This window comes from Jaculus jaculus, chromosome 6 (assembly GCF_020740685.1).
Source record: "Jaculus jaculus isolate mJacJac1 chromosome 6, mJacJac1.mat.Y.cur, whole genome shotgun sequence".
NCBI classification, from domain to species: domain Eukaryota; kingdom Metazoa; phylum Chordata; class Mammalia; order Rodentia; family Dipodidae; genus Jaculus; species Jaculus jaculus.
Window position 1 is genome coordinate 32,819,418 of NC_059107.1, and position 14,330 is coordinate 32,833,747.

Consider the following 14,330-nt stretch of genomic DNA (forward strand, 5'->3'; position numbering starts at 1 on the left):
TTTTGTGTCCGCGGAAATGAAGTGTGGAAATCTCCAGGCGGGTGCCATGGGTACTGCAAGCAGCCAGGTGACGACTTGGTAGGGACAAAACGGAACCACGGACGACGTCAAGCTGGAGTTCTGCTGCTCTGGGGTTCGGCAAGAGCTCTAAAACACCGAAACTCCCTCAAAGCGACTTCTGGCCCGGTGGGGGGTGGGGGGTGAGGGGTGCTTAGGACTCAGTTCGGAAGCCGGCTGCCAGACTTCAAGATGGCGTCGGCCGCTTCGGCCAGGGGTCAAGATGGCGGCGCGGGGCCACGCCTGCGCTCCGGGCTCTCCTGCCCCCACCAGCCTTCCTCCAGCCTGGGAGCCGTCTCACCGAGCGCCATGCAGCTCCTCTGCTGGTGGCAGGTACTGCTGTGTGTGCTGGGGCTCCCGGCCCGCGGCCTGGTGGGTGAGTGCGGGGCCCGGGGCGGGGCGGCGGCGTGGGGAGTGACCGGGAGAGGAGGAGGTCCGCCGGGCGACGCTCTTGACCTGCTGCAAGGCCGAGATGCGCGCCTCGCCTCCTCCCCGCCTTCTCAGGGGCACCCCGCGCGGGGCTCCGGCCCTTTCAGCACGCATCGGGCAGGTGGGAGTGTGTTCCCAGAGCCTACTGCGTACCCCGTTGTGATGAGCACTTTCTCATCCATCATCATAACGTATAGCTGACATTTTCCGTGGCCTTTTGAGAAGCCGAGCACTGTGTCCCTCGTACTTGACATCTTTATCTCATTTAGTCCTCCCACCCAACTCCGTGACACAGGTTCCATGAATATCTGCTTTTCACAAACCAACACGCCCAGGCTCAGAGAGGATAGCAGTCTGCCTAGGTGCACTTCTGGTTAATGGCAGGACCTGTCTCCCTGACTCTATAAATATAGTCTAGCTGCTGGATAGCTTTTTGAAGGTGGCCGCTGTTGTTCAGCAGGTCCCTGCAGTGAAAGGCACCAGGACAATCCTGAAGCCGTGCTGATGAGGGCTTGGGGACCCCTTAAATGAGGAAGAGGAAGGGAGTCACCTGAAAGGCATGGCTCCTTTACCCCACTCTTCACTCCTGTTAAAGTCTAGTCCCTTTGGTCTTACTTGACATTCAGTCCTTAAAGAAACAGGTCTTGCCTTTCCTTGGCATGCCCCACCAGAAGGAGGCAATACTGAACCCAGAGAAGGATGAGGCAACGTAAAACAATTAACTTTATTTTTTTGGTGTTGTTGAGATAGGGTTTTCATGTAGCCCAGGCTTGCCTTGAACTCTTTTTTTTTTTTTTTTCTTCGAGGTAGGGTCTTGCTATCTAGCCCAGGCTGACCTGGAATTCACTATGTAGTCTTAGGGTGGCCTCAAACTCAAGGCAGTCATCCTACCTGTGCCTCCCAAGTGCTAGGATTAAAGGCATGTGCCACCATGCCTGGCTATTTTTATAAAGAGGCAGAGAGAGAGAGAGGTGGGGGGAGGGAGGAAGGGAGAGAGAGAGGGAGAGAGAATGGGCATGACAGGGCCTCCAGCTACTACAAACAAACTCTAGATGCATGCACCACCCTGTGCATCTGGTTTATGAGGTGGGTACTGGGGAATCAAACCTGGGTCCTTAGGCTTCGCAGGCAAGCGCTTAACTGTTGAGCCTTCTCACCAGCCCTTCACAATTGCTTTTTTTTGTTTTTCAAAGTAGAGTCTCAACTCTACCCCAGGCTGACCTGGAATTCACTAGGTAGTCTCGGTGGCCTTGAACTCACTGTCATCCTCCTACTTTTGCCTCCCAAGTGCTGGGATTAAAGGCGTGCGCCACCACATCTGGCTATGATTGCTATTTTTAAACAATATTTTAAAATATATTAAAAAAATTAATTATCTGAGAGAGAGAGAAGGAGATAAAGAGAAAGGATGGACATGCTAGGGCTTCCAGCCACTGCAAATGAACTCCAGACATGTGTGCCACCTTGTGCATCTGGCTTATGTGGGTCCTGAGGAATCGAACCTGGGTCCTTTGGCTTTGCACTCAACAGCCTTACCCACTAAGCCATTTCTCCAGCCCCTCCTCCCTCTTTTGGATTGCATATCCACATTTGTGTGCAGGTGCACACGCCCCATACATACACATGGGAAGACCAGCTCTATCACTCTTTTATTGCCTTAAAATAAAATCCTTTGTTGAATTTGGAGCCCATGCTGTTTCTTGGTTAGTCCCAATGATCTTTCTGTCTCTAACCCTTTCAATGCTGGAGTTACCCTTGTGTATGGCCATAAACAGCTTTTATTTTTATTTTATTGTATTATTTCATTTGACAGAGAGAAAGAGGCAGAGAGAGAAAGATACACACACACACACACACACACACACACACAGAATAGGCGTGCCAGTTTCTCCAGCCACTGCAAATGAACTCCAGATACATGTGCTAACTTGTGCATCTTACATGGGTCCTGGGGTATTGAACTTGAATCCTTTGGCTTTGCAGGCAAGTACCTTAACTGCTAAGCCATCTCTCCAACCCCATGAATAGCTTTTTATTTTATTTATTTTATTTTTAAATTTTTTATTAGCATTTTCCATGATTATAAAAAAAATCCCATGGTAATTCCCCCCCCCCCCCCGCCCGCACACTTCCATGAACAGCTTTTTATGTTTACAGCAGCTGAAGGTCCTGGCATGCTCATTCTCTCTCTCTCTCCCCCTGCCTCTTTCTTCTCTAATAAATAAATTAAATTAAAAAAAAAAAAGAGGGGTGGGGGAGGGAAATGATGTTGGAAAGCGGCACTCCTTGAACTGCACGAGGAGCCAGAAGGTGTGTGTGTAGTATCTCGCTCTTCTGCTGCTGTTTCTGGGCTGGAGTTCCTTAACAATGTTTTTCTTTTTATTTTCTCAAAATTCTTGTCTACCTACGTGTGTGTGTGTGTGTGTGTGTGTGTGTGTGTGTGTAGGCTTGCCAGAGTTTCTTGCTGCTACAAACAAAGCCAGACACTTGTTCATTTTTCTTTTTTTTTCAAGGTAGGGTCTTGCTCTAGCCCAGGCTGATCTGGAATTCACTATGTAGTCTCTCTCTCAGGTTGGCCTCGAACTCACAGCAATCTTCCTACCTTTTGCCTCTGAAGTGCTGGGATTAAAGATGAACACACCATGCCTGGCAAAGCCAAACACGTGTGACACTTCTTTTCTTTTCTTTTCTTTTATTTTTTTCATAGTCTTGTAGCTCAGGCTGGCCTGGAACTCAGAATGCTTCTTTTTTTTTTTTTTTTTTTTGATTTTTTATTTATTTATTTGAGAGCGACAGACACAGAGAGAAAGACAGATAGAGGGAGAGAGAGAGAGAGAGAATGGGTGCGCCAGGGCTTCCAGCCTCTGCAAACGAACTCCAGACGCGTGCGCCCCCTTGTGCATCTGGCTAACGTGGGACCTGAGGAACCGAGCCTCGAACCGGGGTCCTTAGGCTTCACAGGCAAGCGCTTAACCGCTAAGCCATCTCTCCAGCCCGACGCTTCTTTTTTTGTTTTGTGTGTGTGTTTGTGCAGGTTCACACCCTCACAGAACCCCATAAGCTTGCCTGTGGTGGCTTAATGAAAGCTCCAGTGTCCTGCTCCATCACTCTTCTTCTGGCCTTGTTTCTGAGCTGGGGTCTTCTTACTGTGTGCTTAGCTTGCAGGCGGGGCTCCATTGATTCTCCCATCTCTGCTCCCCTGCAGGACTGGAGTTACAGGGGCAGGTGGCCATGCCCAGGTGTTTTGGGTCGAATCCGGAGATTTGAACTGGAGCAGTCTCAGGCCCCGTCAGGCCCTTATACTTGTGCAGGAAGTACACTTAACTGCTGAGCCATCTCACCGGCCTTTGTGTCTGGCTTTCCATGGATGGCGGGGGACCTTGGGCTCACATGATGAAGCTGCATATTTTCTTATTTAAAAATTTAAAATTTATTTTATATATTTATTTATATATATAAACATATAATATATGTTATATAATAATATATAATATAATATTTTTATATATATGTATATATACACACACATACATACACACACACAACTTCCATGGCTGTAAACAATATCCCTTGGTAATGCCCTCCCTCCCCCCACTTTCCCCTTTGAAACTCCACTCTCTATCATATCCCCTCCCCCTTTCAGTCAGTCTCTCTTTTATTTTGATGTCATGATCTTTTTTTAAATTTTTTTTGTTTATTTTTATTTATTTGAAAGCGATGGACAGAGAGAGAGAGAGAAAGAGGAAGATATATAGAGAGAGACAGAATGGGCATGCCAGGGCTTCTGGCCACTGCAAACAAACTCCAGACGCGTGTGCCCCCTTGTCCATCTGGCTAACATGGGTCCTGGGGAACAGAGCCTCGAACTGTGGTCCTTAGGCTTCACAGGCAAGCGCTTAGCCGCTAAGCCATCTCTCCAGCCTGATGTCATGATCTTTTCTTGGCATCCATTAGTGTAGTAAACCCTCTTGATGGCTTCCAGACCTGGAGAATGGTTGGTGACTTTCTGTTAGTAAAATGGTTTGTTTTAGAGTCAAATATGACTGAACAGCAGTTAAAGGCACTTGCATACAAAGCCTGCCAGCCCAGGCTTAGTTCCCCAGCACCTAGGTTAAAGCCATATGCAGAAAGTGGCAGTTGTGCCTTTTATTTGTTTACAATGGCCAGAGATCCTGGTGTGTCTACACACACACACACACACACACACACACACACACACACACACGCACAACCGAATAAAAATATGACTTAACATGCCGGTATGATTTAGTTGCAGAGGAAAGCAGTCATGTGTGGGCCAAGGGGCAGCCTCCCCAGGCTCTCCAGGTGGGAGCTGTGTACCTGCGTGAAGAGGATCCTGCCCCTGACCAGCAGGGCCAGGCCCAGGTGGTCCAGGAAGCTGATGCCTCACTGGGGCTGGGCCCTCTTGGTGATCCCATGGTGGTGTTGTCGGTGATTCCCGGGGAAACCGAGGACAAACGGAACTCTGAGGCCCGTGGAGGTACCTGTGGCGTGCGGGGAAGGGAGGACCAAAAGTACAGTGCCCGGGAGAATCTCTTCTCGCTGGACAGAGAAGAGGTGTACTACACGGAGCCGGGAGTGGCTGAGACCGAGCCTGCTGCCCGCGAGGAGGCCAACAGCACGGAGAGCCCCAAGTCCCCCAAGGTGAATTGCGAGGAGAGGAATGTGACAGGACTAGAAAATTTCACGCTCAAAATTTTAAATATGTCCCAGGTAAGAAAACATACGTTAAATACTTTTCTCTTTTTCTGTGCACAAATCTTATTGTGTCATACTCTAATAACTTTCACCATGAAGTCTCAGGGCATCCTTGAACTTAAGGCAATCCTTCTACCTCTGCCTCCTGAGTGCTGTGATTTAAGGCGTGTGTCACCACACCTGGCTCCTAATACTCAGCTTTCAAATGAATGAAGCTCAGGCTGGTCTCTAAATGCTGGGATTACTACCAGTGCATGCCACCACCATGCCCAGCCTCACCCTTCATATTGTGATTTTTTTTTCCAAGCTGGTTCTCCCTCTAGCTTAGGCTGATTTAGAATTCACTATGTAGTCTCAGGGTGGCCTTGAACTCATGATGACCCTCCTAGACCTCTGTCTCCCGAGTGCTGGGATTAAAGGTGTGTGCCACCATGCCTGGCACCCCTCATATTCGTAAATGGGGATAGTGTTGAGTGGCTGCCTTGGAGAAATTGCCTTTTTTTTTTTTTTTTTTCCTCAGTGATACTTATAGAAAAAAAGAAGAAATATAACTGCTGTCTATTTTGCTTTATTTATTTATTTTTTTATGAGAGAGAGAGTAGGCACACCAGGGGCCTGTAGCCACTGCAGTTGAGCTCCAGACATGTGTCACCTTGTGTGCATGCATAACCTTGTGTGCACGCGTCACCCTGTGTGTCTGGCTTATGTGGGTTCTGGGGAGTTGAACCTGGGTCCTTAGACTTCTCAGGCAAGTGCCTTAACTTCTAAGCCATCTCTCCAGCCCCATTTTGCTTTTTAGAAGTTGGGTGTGGTGTGGTATTGTGACACAGTTCTGTAAGAGGCCTGGGGAGGGGGATAGTAAGATCAGGGTCAGCCTGGGTGACAAATCTGTGAGCTTATTTTAAAATTTTATTTTTTGGCCGGGCGTGGTGGTGCACACCTTTAATCCCAGCACTCGGTAGGCAGAGGTAGGAGGACTGCTGTGAGTTTGAGGCCACCCTGAGAGTCCATAGTGAATTCCAGTTCAGCCTGGGCTAGAGTGAGACCTTACCTCGAAAAACCAAAAAAAAAAAAAGATTTGTTTTAAACATTATTTATTTAATTTTTTTGAGGTAGAGTTTCATTCTAGCCCAGGCTGATCTGGAATTTACTATGTAGTCTGAAGATGGTCTCAAACTCATAGCGATTCTCCTACCTCTACCTCCCAAGTGCTGGGATTAAAGGCATGTGCCACCAAGCCTGGCATTTTTATTTATTTATTTAATAGAGGAAGACAGAATAGGCACATCAGGGCCTCTAGCAGCCACTGGAAATAAACTCCAGACATATGTACCACCTTGTGCATCTATCTTTACATGGGTACTGGGAAATTGAACCTGAGTCCTTAGGCTTTATGGGCAAGTGTCTTAACCACTGAGCCATCTCTCTAGCCCCTCCCTGCCTTTTTGTTTTTCGAGGTAGGGTCTCACTCTAGCCCAGGCTGACCTGGAATTCACTATGGAGTCTCAGGGTGGCCTCGAACTCACGGCGATCCTCCTACTCTGCCTCTGGAGTGCTGAGATTAAAGGCGTGTGCCACCACACCCAGCTTAGTCCCTTAAAAAAAAATTGATAATTTATTGGTAAGGAAAGAGGGAGAAAGAGAGAAAGAGAATATGAACATGTCAGAGCCTCCTGTCACTGCAAATGAGCTTCAGACATATACGTGCACCACTTTGTGTATCTGGTTTTACATGAGTACTGGGATATTGAACTCTGGCTGTCAGATTTTAGAAGCCAGCACCTTTAACCACTGAGCCATCTCTCAGTCCCTCAACCCCTCCCCCACAGGCCTTTTTTTTGTTTGTTTGTTTGGTCTGGCCTGGAACTTGGTATATACCCTATAATGACTTTGAACTTTTCTGATGTTCCTCTGGAGTGCTAGGGTTACAGCTGTGTAAACCATGCTTTGAAGTGCATCCAGGTTTTATGTATACTAGGCAAGCCACTCTTATCAACTGAGGCACATCCCAATCCTGTTTTAAAAAGAAAAGGAGTTAAAAATTTTAAAAGCTGTTTATTTATTTATTTGGAGAGAATCAGAGAGAGAAAGAGAGAGAGTGAGAGAGGGAGGGAGAGGTGACGCAGACAGAATTGGGCGTGCCAGGGCCACCAGCCACTGCAAATGAATTCCAGACACATGTGCCACCTTGTGCATCTGGTTTATGTGGGTCCTGGTGAATCTAACCTGGGTCCTTTGGCTTGGTAGGCAAATGCCTTAACCACTAATCCATCCCTCCAGCCCAATTTACTTTTTATTTTTAATTTTTTTTTAATTTTAGAGATAGTGAGAGACAGAGAGCAAACTAGGGCCTCAGCTATTGCAAGAGAACTCCAGACGCGTACGCCATCTGGTGGTCATGTGCAACCTTGCGTGTGCCTCACCTTCGTTTATTTGGCTAAAGTGGGATCTGGAGAGTGGAATGTGAGTCCTTAGACTTCTCAGGCAAGCGTCTTAATGGCTAAGCCATCTCTCCAGCCCTTACTTTAAATTCTTTGAAAATATTTTTATTCATTTGCAAGGAGACACACACACACACACACACACACATACACAGAGAGAGAGAGAGAGAGAGAAAGAGAGAGAGAGGGGGGGAGAAAGAGAAGAAACAAAGAGACTGGGTATGCTAGGGCTTCCAGCCACTGCAATTGAACTCCAGGTAGCACTGTTCATCTGGCTTTGCATGGGTACTGGGGGATCGCACCTGGGTATTTTTTGGCTTTGCAGGCAAGCACCTTAACCGCTAAGCCATATTTCCAGCCTGCCCCTTGATTTTTTGAAGTAGGGTCTCACTCTAGCCCAGGCTGATCTGGAACTCACTTTGTAGCCCCAGACTGGTCTCACACTCAGAGATCTTTTTACCCCTGTCTCCCGAGTGCTGGAGTTAAAGGTATGTGCCACCATGCCTGGCTCCAAATCATGATTTTTTTTGTTTGTTTGTTTTGAGAGGTAGGGCCTCACTGTAGCTCAGGCTGACCCGGAATTCACTATGTTGTTTCAGGGTAGCCTCGACCTCTCAGTGATCTTCCTACCTCTGTCCCCCGAGTACTGGGATTAAAGGCATGTGCTACCACGCCCAGCCAAATCATAACTTTAACAAAATTTTTATTATTTATTCATTGAGAGAGAGAGAGAGAATGGGCATGCCAGGGCCTTCAGCCACTGCAAACAAACTCCAGACATCTGGGTCACCGTGGACATCTGGCTTATGTGGATACTGGAGAATTATCCGATCCTTTGGTTTTGCAGACAAGCGCCTTAACCAGTGAGCCATATCTCCTGCCCCCCCCCAACTCATAACTTTGGACATGCGTGTTTCAAAGGTATAGCTTGTATACTCGGCGAGTACTTAGTATATGAGTTGGTGAAGTGTGACGAATATTCACGTAGTTTTTAGGAAAGCTTAGAGCTAAGTGTGTGCTTTGTCTCTAACAAGACTTTTCTGCTGACTCACGGGATCATCGAGGGTGTACTGTACAGCCCCCCCTTTCCTCCTGCCCCACCTGCTCTCCCTTTCCCTGGAGGCAGCAGAGCCTCTTCCTTAAGTATCCTTCCAGAAACATGGACATTTGCTCCTGATGCTAACACATGTTTCTTTGGCAACAGGACCTCATGGATTTTCTAAACCCAAACGGTAGCGACTGTACCCTGGTCCTCTTCTATACGCCATGGTGCCGATTTTCTGCCAGTTTGGCCCCTCATTTTAATTCTCTGCCACGGGCGTTTCCAGCTCTTCGCTTCTTGGCACTGGATGCGTCGCAGCACAGCAGGTATCTCTGTCCCATCCTTTCAGTGGGTGCTTGGAGTTTCGTGCCCCTTAGTTATTTATTTATTTTTGGTTTTTCGAGGTAGGGTCTCGCTCTAGCCCAGGCTGACCTGGTATTCACTATGTAGTCTCTGGGTGGCCTCGAACTCATGGCGATCCTCCTACCTCTGCCTCCCGGGTGCTGGGATTAAAGGCATGCGCCACCATGCCCGGCTTACTTTTTTTTTTTTTTTTTTTAAGATTATTTATTTATTTGACATAGAGGGGGAGAGAGAGAGACAGAGAATGGGCACACCAGGGCCTCTAGCCACTGCAAATGATCTCCAGACTCATTCATGCTCTCCATGTGCATCTGGCTTATGCGGGACCTAGAGAACCAAACCTCAGTCTTTAGGATTTGCAAGCATATGCCTTAACCACTAAGCCATCTCTCCAGCCCCTTCTTTACTTTAAAAACAAACAAACAAACAAACATATTCTATTATTTATTTGAAGAGAGAGACACTCCCCAGAGAGTGCCCTCCAGCCACTGCAAACGAACTCTAGATGCATGTGTCACCTCGTGCATCTGGCTTATGTGGGTCTTCTTTACTTTGCCTCCACTGAATGCTTGGGATGGTGCCTCAGTTATGGAGACTAGCATACTTGTTCTTATTACAAGGGTTAGGATACGTGTTTGACTTTTATGCTAATGTCTAAATGGCAGCATGTTTGCAACAGAGAAATATTTTTTATCCAATACTGTCATTTTACCAGTGGGAGGAACTGAGGCTTTGGGAGGTCAAATAATCTGCCCAATGCTTGCAGCTGTGCAGTGGTTGAGCTGAGGTTAGAGCCTGGACTGGTGTGAATTGTGTGCAACAGTCCTTTGGGTCAGTTCACTTCTGAGTCCTCCTCTCCTTATTGTGAACCTCCTGGTGTGTGGTTCCGTCATATTCAACACTTATTAAACACTGATCTTTTGTAAGGGATGGGATGGCCATTCTGAAATTCAGTTTTTTTTTTTCTGTCAAGAAAATTGACACACTGTGCTTTGTCCATAAATTAGAAATTTTCTGGTCTTAGTTGTTTTGACAGTTCAAAATTTAAGAATTAGAATCATTTGAGTCATGGGTAGAAAAGGAGCTCAGATTGCAGAGCAGGAATGCCCCAACATTGTCACATGAAGGGGAGGGTCAGGAGCAAACTAGAAGTCAAAAGTTTGAGTATCAGAAATCTCCCTGGGCGACCCAGAATGGCTGCTTGCTCACTTCTGCCCATCATTCTGGTCTGGTAGTTGTTGAGAAAGGATGTTGTCCATTTGGGTTTTTAAACTACCTTCTTTCTGTTGCAGTCTTTCCACCAGATTTGGCACCGTAGCTGTCCCTAACATTTTGTTATTTCAAGGAGCTAAACCAATGGCTAGATTTAATCATACAGATCGAACACTGGAAACATTGAAAATCTTCATTTTTAATCAGACAGGTATGTAAAAATAATATCCTGAGGAGGAAGGTTTTTTTTTTATTAAGTTAAAAAATATATTTATTTGTATGTGCATCCAGGGTCTCTTACCTTTGTAAATAAATGCTTGTTCGGCATTATATGGGTGTTGGAGATTTGAACTCAGATTGTCAGCCTTTACAAGCAAGTGTCTTTAACCTCTGAGTCATCTCTCCAGCTCCAAATAACTTTCCTAACAAAGTGTTTTGGACCTGTTAAATATTTCCTCATCAGTGGCAACTTAACATGAATAAAGACATTTTTTTCTTTTTTTTTTTTTTTTTGAGGTAGGGTCTCGCTCTAGCCCAGGCTGACCTGGAATTAACTATGTAGTCTCAGGGTGGCCTCGAACTCATGGTGATTCTCCTACTTTTGCCTCCCAAGTGCTGAGATTAAAGGCATGAGCTACCACGCCTGGCTTTTAAAAAAATAAACATTTTAACTTTTTTCCTGATTTATTTATTAGAGACAGAGAGAGACAGAGACAGAGACAGAGACAGAGACAGAGAGAGAGAGAGAGAGAGAGAGAGAGAGAGAGAGAGAGAGGGAATGAGTGTGCCAGGGCCTCAGCCACTGCACCACCATGTGCACTTGGCTTATGTGGGACCTGGAGAATTGAACTTGGGTTCTTAGGCTTCACAGGCAAGTGTCTTAACCATGAAGCTATCTCTCCAGCTCTAATATGTATACATTTTAAATCTTTTGTTAAAAACTAAGACACGATGGGCCTTTGTTAGGGTGAGGAAAACTAATATCACTGTCACCTGTCTACATAGATATCTTCTAACTTATTTATTTGTTTTTGTTTTTTCAAGGTAGGGTCTCCCTCTAGCCCAGGATGACCTGGAGCTCACTCTGTAGTTCCAGGCTGGCCTCATACTCATGGTGATCCTTCTACCTGGGCCGCACGAGTTCTGGGATCAAAGGTGTGCATCACCATGCCCAGCAGAGAGAATGGGCATACCATGGCCTCTAGCCACTGCAAAAATCACCTTGTACATCTGGTACTGGGGTATCAAACTCAGGTCATTGGGCTTTGTGGGCAAGCTCCTTAACCTCTGAGCCATCTCTCCAGCTTGGTTATTCGGAATTCTGAGACGTGTATTGGATCCTGACTGGTGAGGAATCCATTATGTTTAGTGTTCGAGGGAAACCTTGAGCATAAAACTGAGGTGTCCTAGCATCTTTGATTATTGATCCTAGTGGTAGGTAGTGGTGTAGTTCTGACCATTCTTCAGTACCTTATTAAAAAGCATTTTGAGGGGCTGGAGAGATGGCTTAGTGGTTAAGCACTTGCCTGTGAAGCCTAAGGACCCCGGTTCGAGGCTCGGTTCCCCAGGTCCCACGTTAGCCAGATGCACAAGGGGGCGCACGCGTCTGGAGTTCGTTTGCAGAGGCTGGAAGCCCTGGCACGCCCATTCTCTCTCTCCCTCTATCTGTCTTTCTCTCTGTGTCTGTCGCTCTCAAATAAATAAATAAATAATTTAAAAAAAAGCATTTTGAGGGGCTGGAGAGATGGCTTAGTGGTTAAGCACTTGCCTGCGAAGCCTAAGGACCCTGGTTAGAGGCTCAATTCCCCAAGACCCACGTAAGCCAGATGCACAAGGTGGCACATGCATCTGGAGTTCGTTTGCAGTAGCTGGAGGCTCTGGCACGCCCATTCTGTCTCTCTCTCTGCCTCTTTTTCTTTCTCTCTCAAATAAATAAATAACATAAACAAAATTTTTTTAAAAAAAAGGCATTTTGAGGGCTGGAGAGATTGCTTAATGGTTAAGGCATTTGACTACAAAGCTAAAGGACCCAGGTTTGTTTCCCCAGTACCCACATGAGCCAGAGGCACAAGGTGGCGCATGTGTATGGAGTTTGTTTGCAGCAGCTGGAGGCCCTAGCATACCCATTCTCTCTCTTAAATCAATCAACAAATAAAAATAAATATTAAAAAAAAAACATTTTGAGGTTAGGCATGGTGGCACACGCCTTTAATTCCAACACTTGGGAGGCAGAGGTAGGAGGATCATTGTAAGTTTGTGGCCACCTTGAGACTACATAGTGAATTCCAGGTCAGCCTGGGCTAGATTGAGACCCTACCTTGAAAAACAATAACAAAGCCGGGCGTGGTGGCGCACGCCTTTAATCCCAGCACTCGGGAGGCAGAGGTAGGAGGATTGCCATGAGTTCAAGGCCACCCTGAGATGACAGAGTTAATTCCAGGTCAGCCTGGACCAGAGTGAGACCCTACCTCGAAAAAACCAAAAAAAAAAAAAAAAAAAAAACAATAACAAAACAAAACAAAAACAAGAAGGAGAAGAACAACAACAAAAACATTTTGAGGGGCTGGGGAGATGGATCAACAGTTAAAGGTGCTTACTTAGAAAGCCTGCTAGACTGAGTTCAATTCCCAGCCACCCACCTAAAGGTGGAAGGGAGTTTGTTTGCAGTAGGAAGAAACTGGTGCGCGCGCGCACACACACACACAAAGATATTAATAAACATTTTAATTTAATTTACCATTAACTGACCTGTGAAAAACATTTGAAGCCTTCTGAGAGTAACTTTATTTGTAGAACTTTGGCTTAACAGAAGGTACTGTGCCACGGCATTCACGAGGAGAGCTCTGAGGCGTTCACAGAAATTGTAGAGTTTTAGCTTTGAAGAGCTGAAAGGATTCCTGGTCCTTTGATGTGGTGGGGAGAAAGGCAAATTACAAATTACACTGACAAGCAGGTGAAATCCATCCCAGATACACTAGCAGCAGTGTTTATTTTACGGTTACATGTCACTTTGTATACCATGCTTCATACTTCAGGAAAAATGTGAGGCAGATGTGTTTTCTCTGACTCGCAACAACTGATTTCTCTTTCAGGTATAGAAGCCAAGAAAAACGTGGTGGTGACTCCAGCTGACCAAATAGGTCCTCTTCCAAGCACCCTGGTCAAGACTGTGGACTGGCTGCTTGTATTCTCCTTATTCTTTTTAATTAGTTTCATTATGTATGCTACCATCCGGACTGAGAGCATTCGGTGGCTGATTCCGGGGCAAGAGCAGGAGCACGCAGAGTAAGAGCTGAAGAGGTGGGAAAGATTTCAGGCCCTCATCTCAGAAGTTAGCATTTTAAATCTCATGCATTTTCTCCACTGAAGGATGGACTACTGAGATGGAGCTTCAATCAGAGGAAAAGAATCATATATTTGTTGAATTAGTGAATGGACAACACACGCAGTGATGTTTTTAACTAATGTGATAATAAACAGATTAAAAAAAACTGTTCATTGGAAGCCAGGTGTGGTGGCACATGCCTTTAATTCCAGCACTCAGGAGGCAGAGTAGGATGGTCACTGTGAGTTTGAGGCCAACCTGAAACTGCAGTGAGTTCCAGGTCAGTCTGGGCTAACTCAAAAATAACAAAACAGAGCCGGGCGTGGTGGTGTGTGCCTTTAATCCCAGCACTTGGGAGGCAGAGGTAGGAGGATTGCTGTGAGTTCGAGGCCACCCTGAGACTCCATAGTGAATTCCTATCTAAAAACCAACAAAACAAAACAAAACAAAACAAAACAAAATTGCTCATTGGAATTTGCTGTTTTTGTTTTTACTACTTGATCATAGACCAATATATATATATTTGAGGTAGGGGACTCACTGTAGCCCAGGCCGACCTGGAATTCACTATGTAATCTCAGAGTGGCCTTGAACTCATGGAGATCCTCCCGAGTGCTGGGATTAAAGGCATGTGCCACCACACCTGGCTGAAGTCAGTATTTTAAGAGCAATCCTGTTTGAAATGTGAAAACATTCTGGTAGAATAGTGAGTAACATGATGCTATAGTTACTGTTTAGGAAG

The 14,330-nt window shown here is 46.0% G+C and overlaps 1 protein-coding gene across 1 annotated transcript; it reads left to right on the forward strand.

The window, feature by feature from the left end:
* Nucleotides 1-212: 212 nt before the first annotated feature.
* Nucleotides 213-13,862, forward strand: Txndc15 (thioredoxin domain containing 15). The gene is made up of 5 exons (XM_004665074.2): nt 213-433; nt 4,757-5,220; nt 8,851-9,014; nt 10,344-10,474; nt 13,356-13,862. Exons 1-5 carry the CDS (start codon nt 250-252, stop codon nt 13,550-13,552), a joined length of 1,140 nt encoding a protein of 379 aa, XP_004665131.2. The 5' UTR covers nt 213-249; the 3' UTR covers nt 13,553-13,862.
* Nucleotides 13,863-14,330: the final 468 nt, after the last annotated feature.

What these genes read in the sequence shown, in the direction of transcription:
- Txndc15 (XM_004665074.2), top strand. Translation starts at nt 250, where the DNA reads ATGGCGTCGGCCGCTTCGGCCAGGGGTCAAGATGGCGGCGCGGGGCCA. An exon ending in CCCGGCCCGCGGCCTGGTGG is followed by an intron (nt 434 to 4,756) that starts GTGAGTGCGGGG and finishes GGTATGATTTAG; the next exon opens with TTGCAGAGGAAAGCAGTCAT. An exon ending in CTTCATTTTTAATCAGACAG is followed by an intron (nt 10,475 to 13,355) that starts GTATGTAAAAAT and finishes TTTCTCTTTCAG; the next exon opens with GTATAGAAGCCAAGAAAAAC.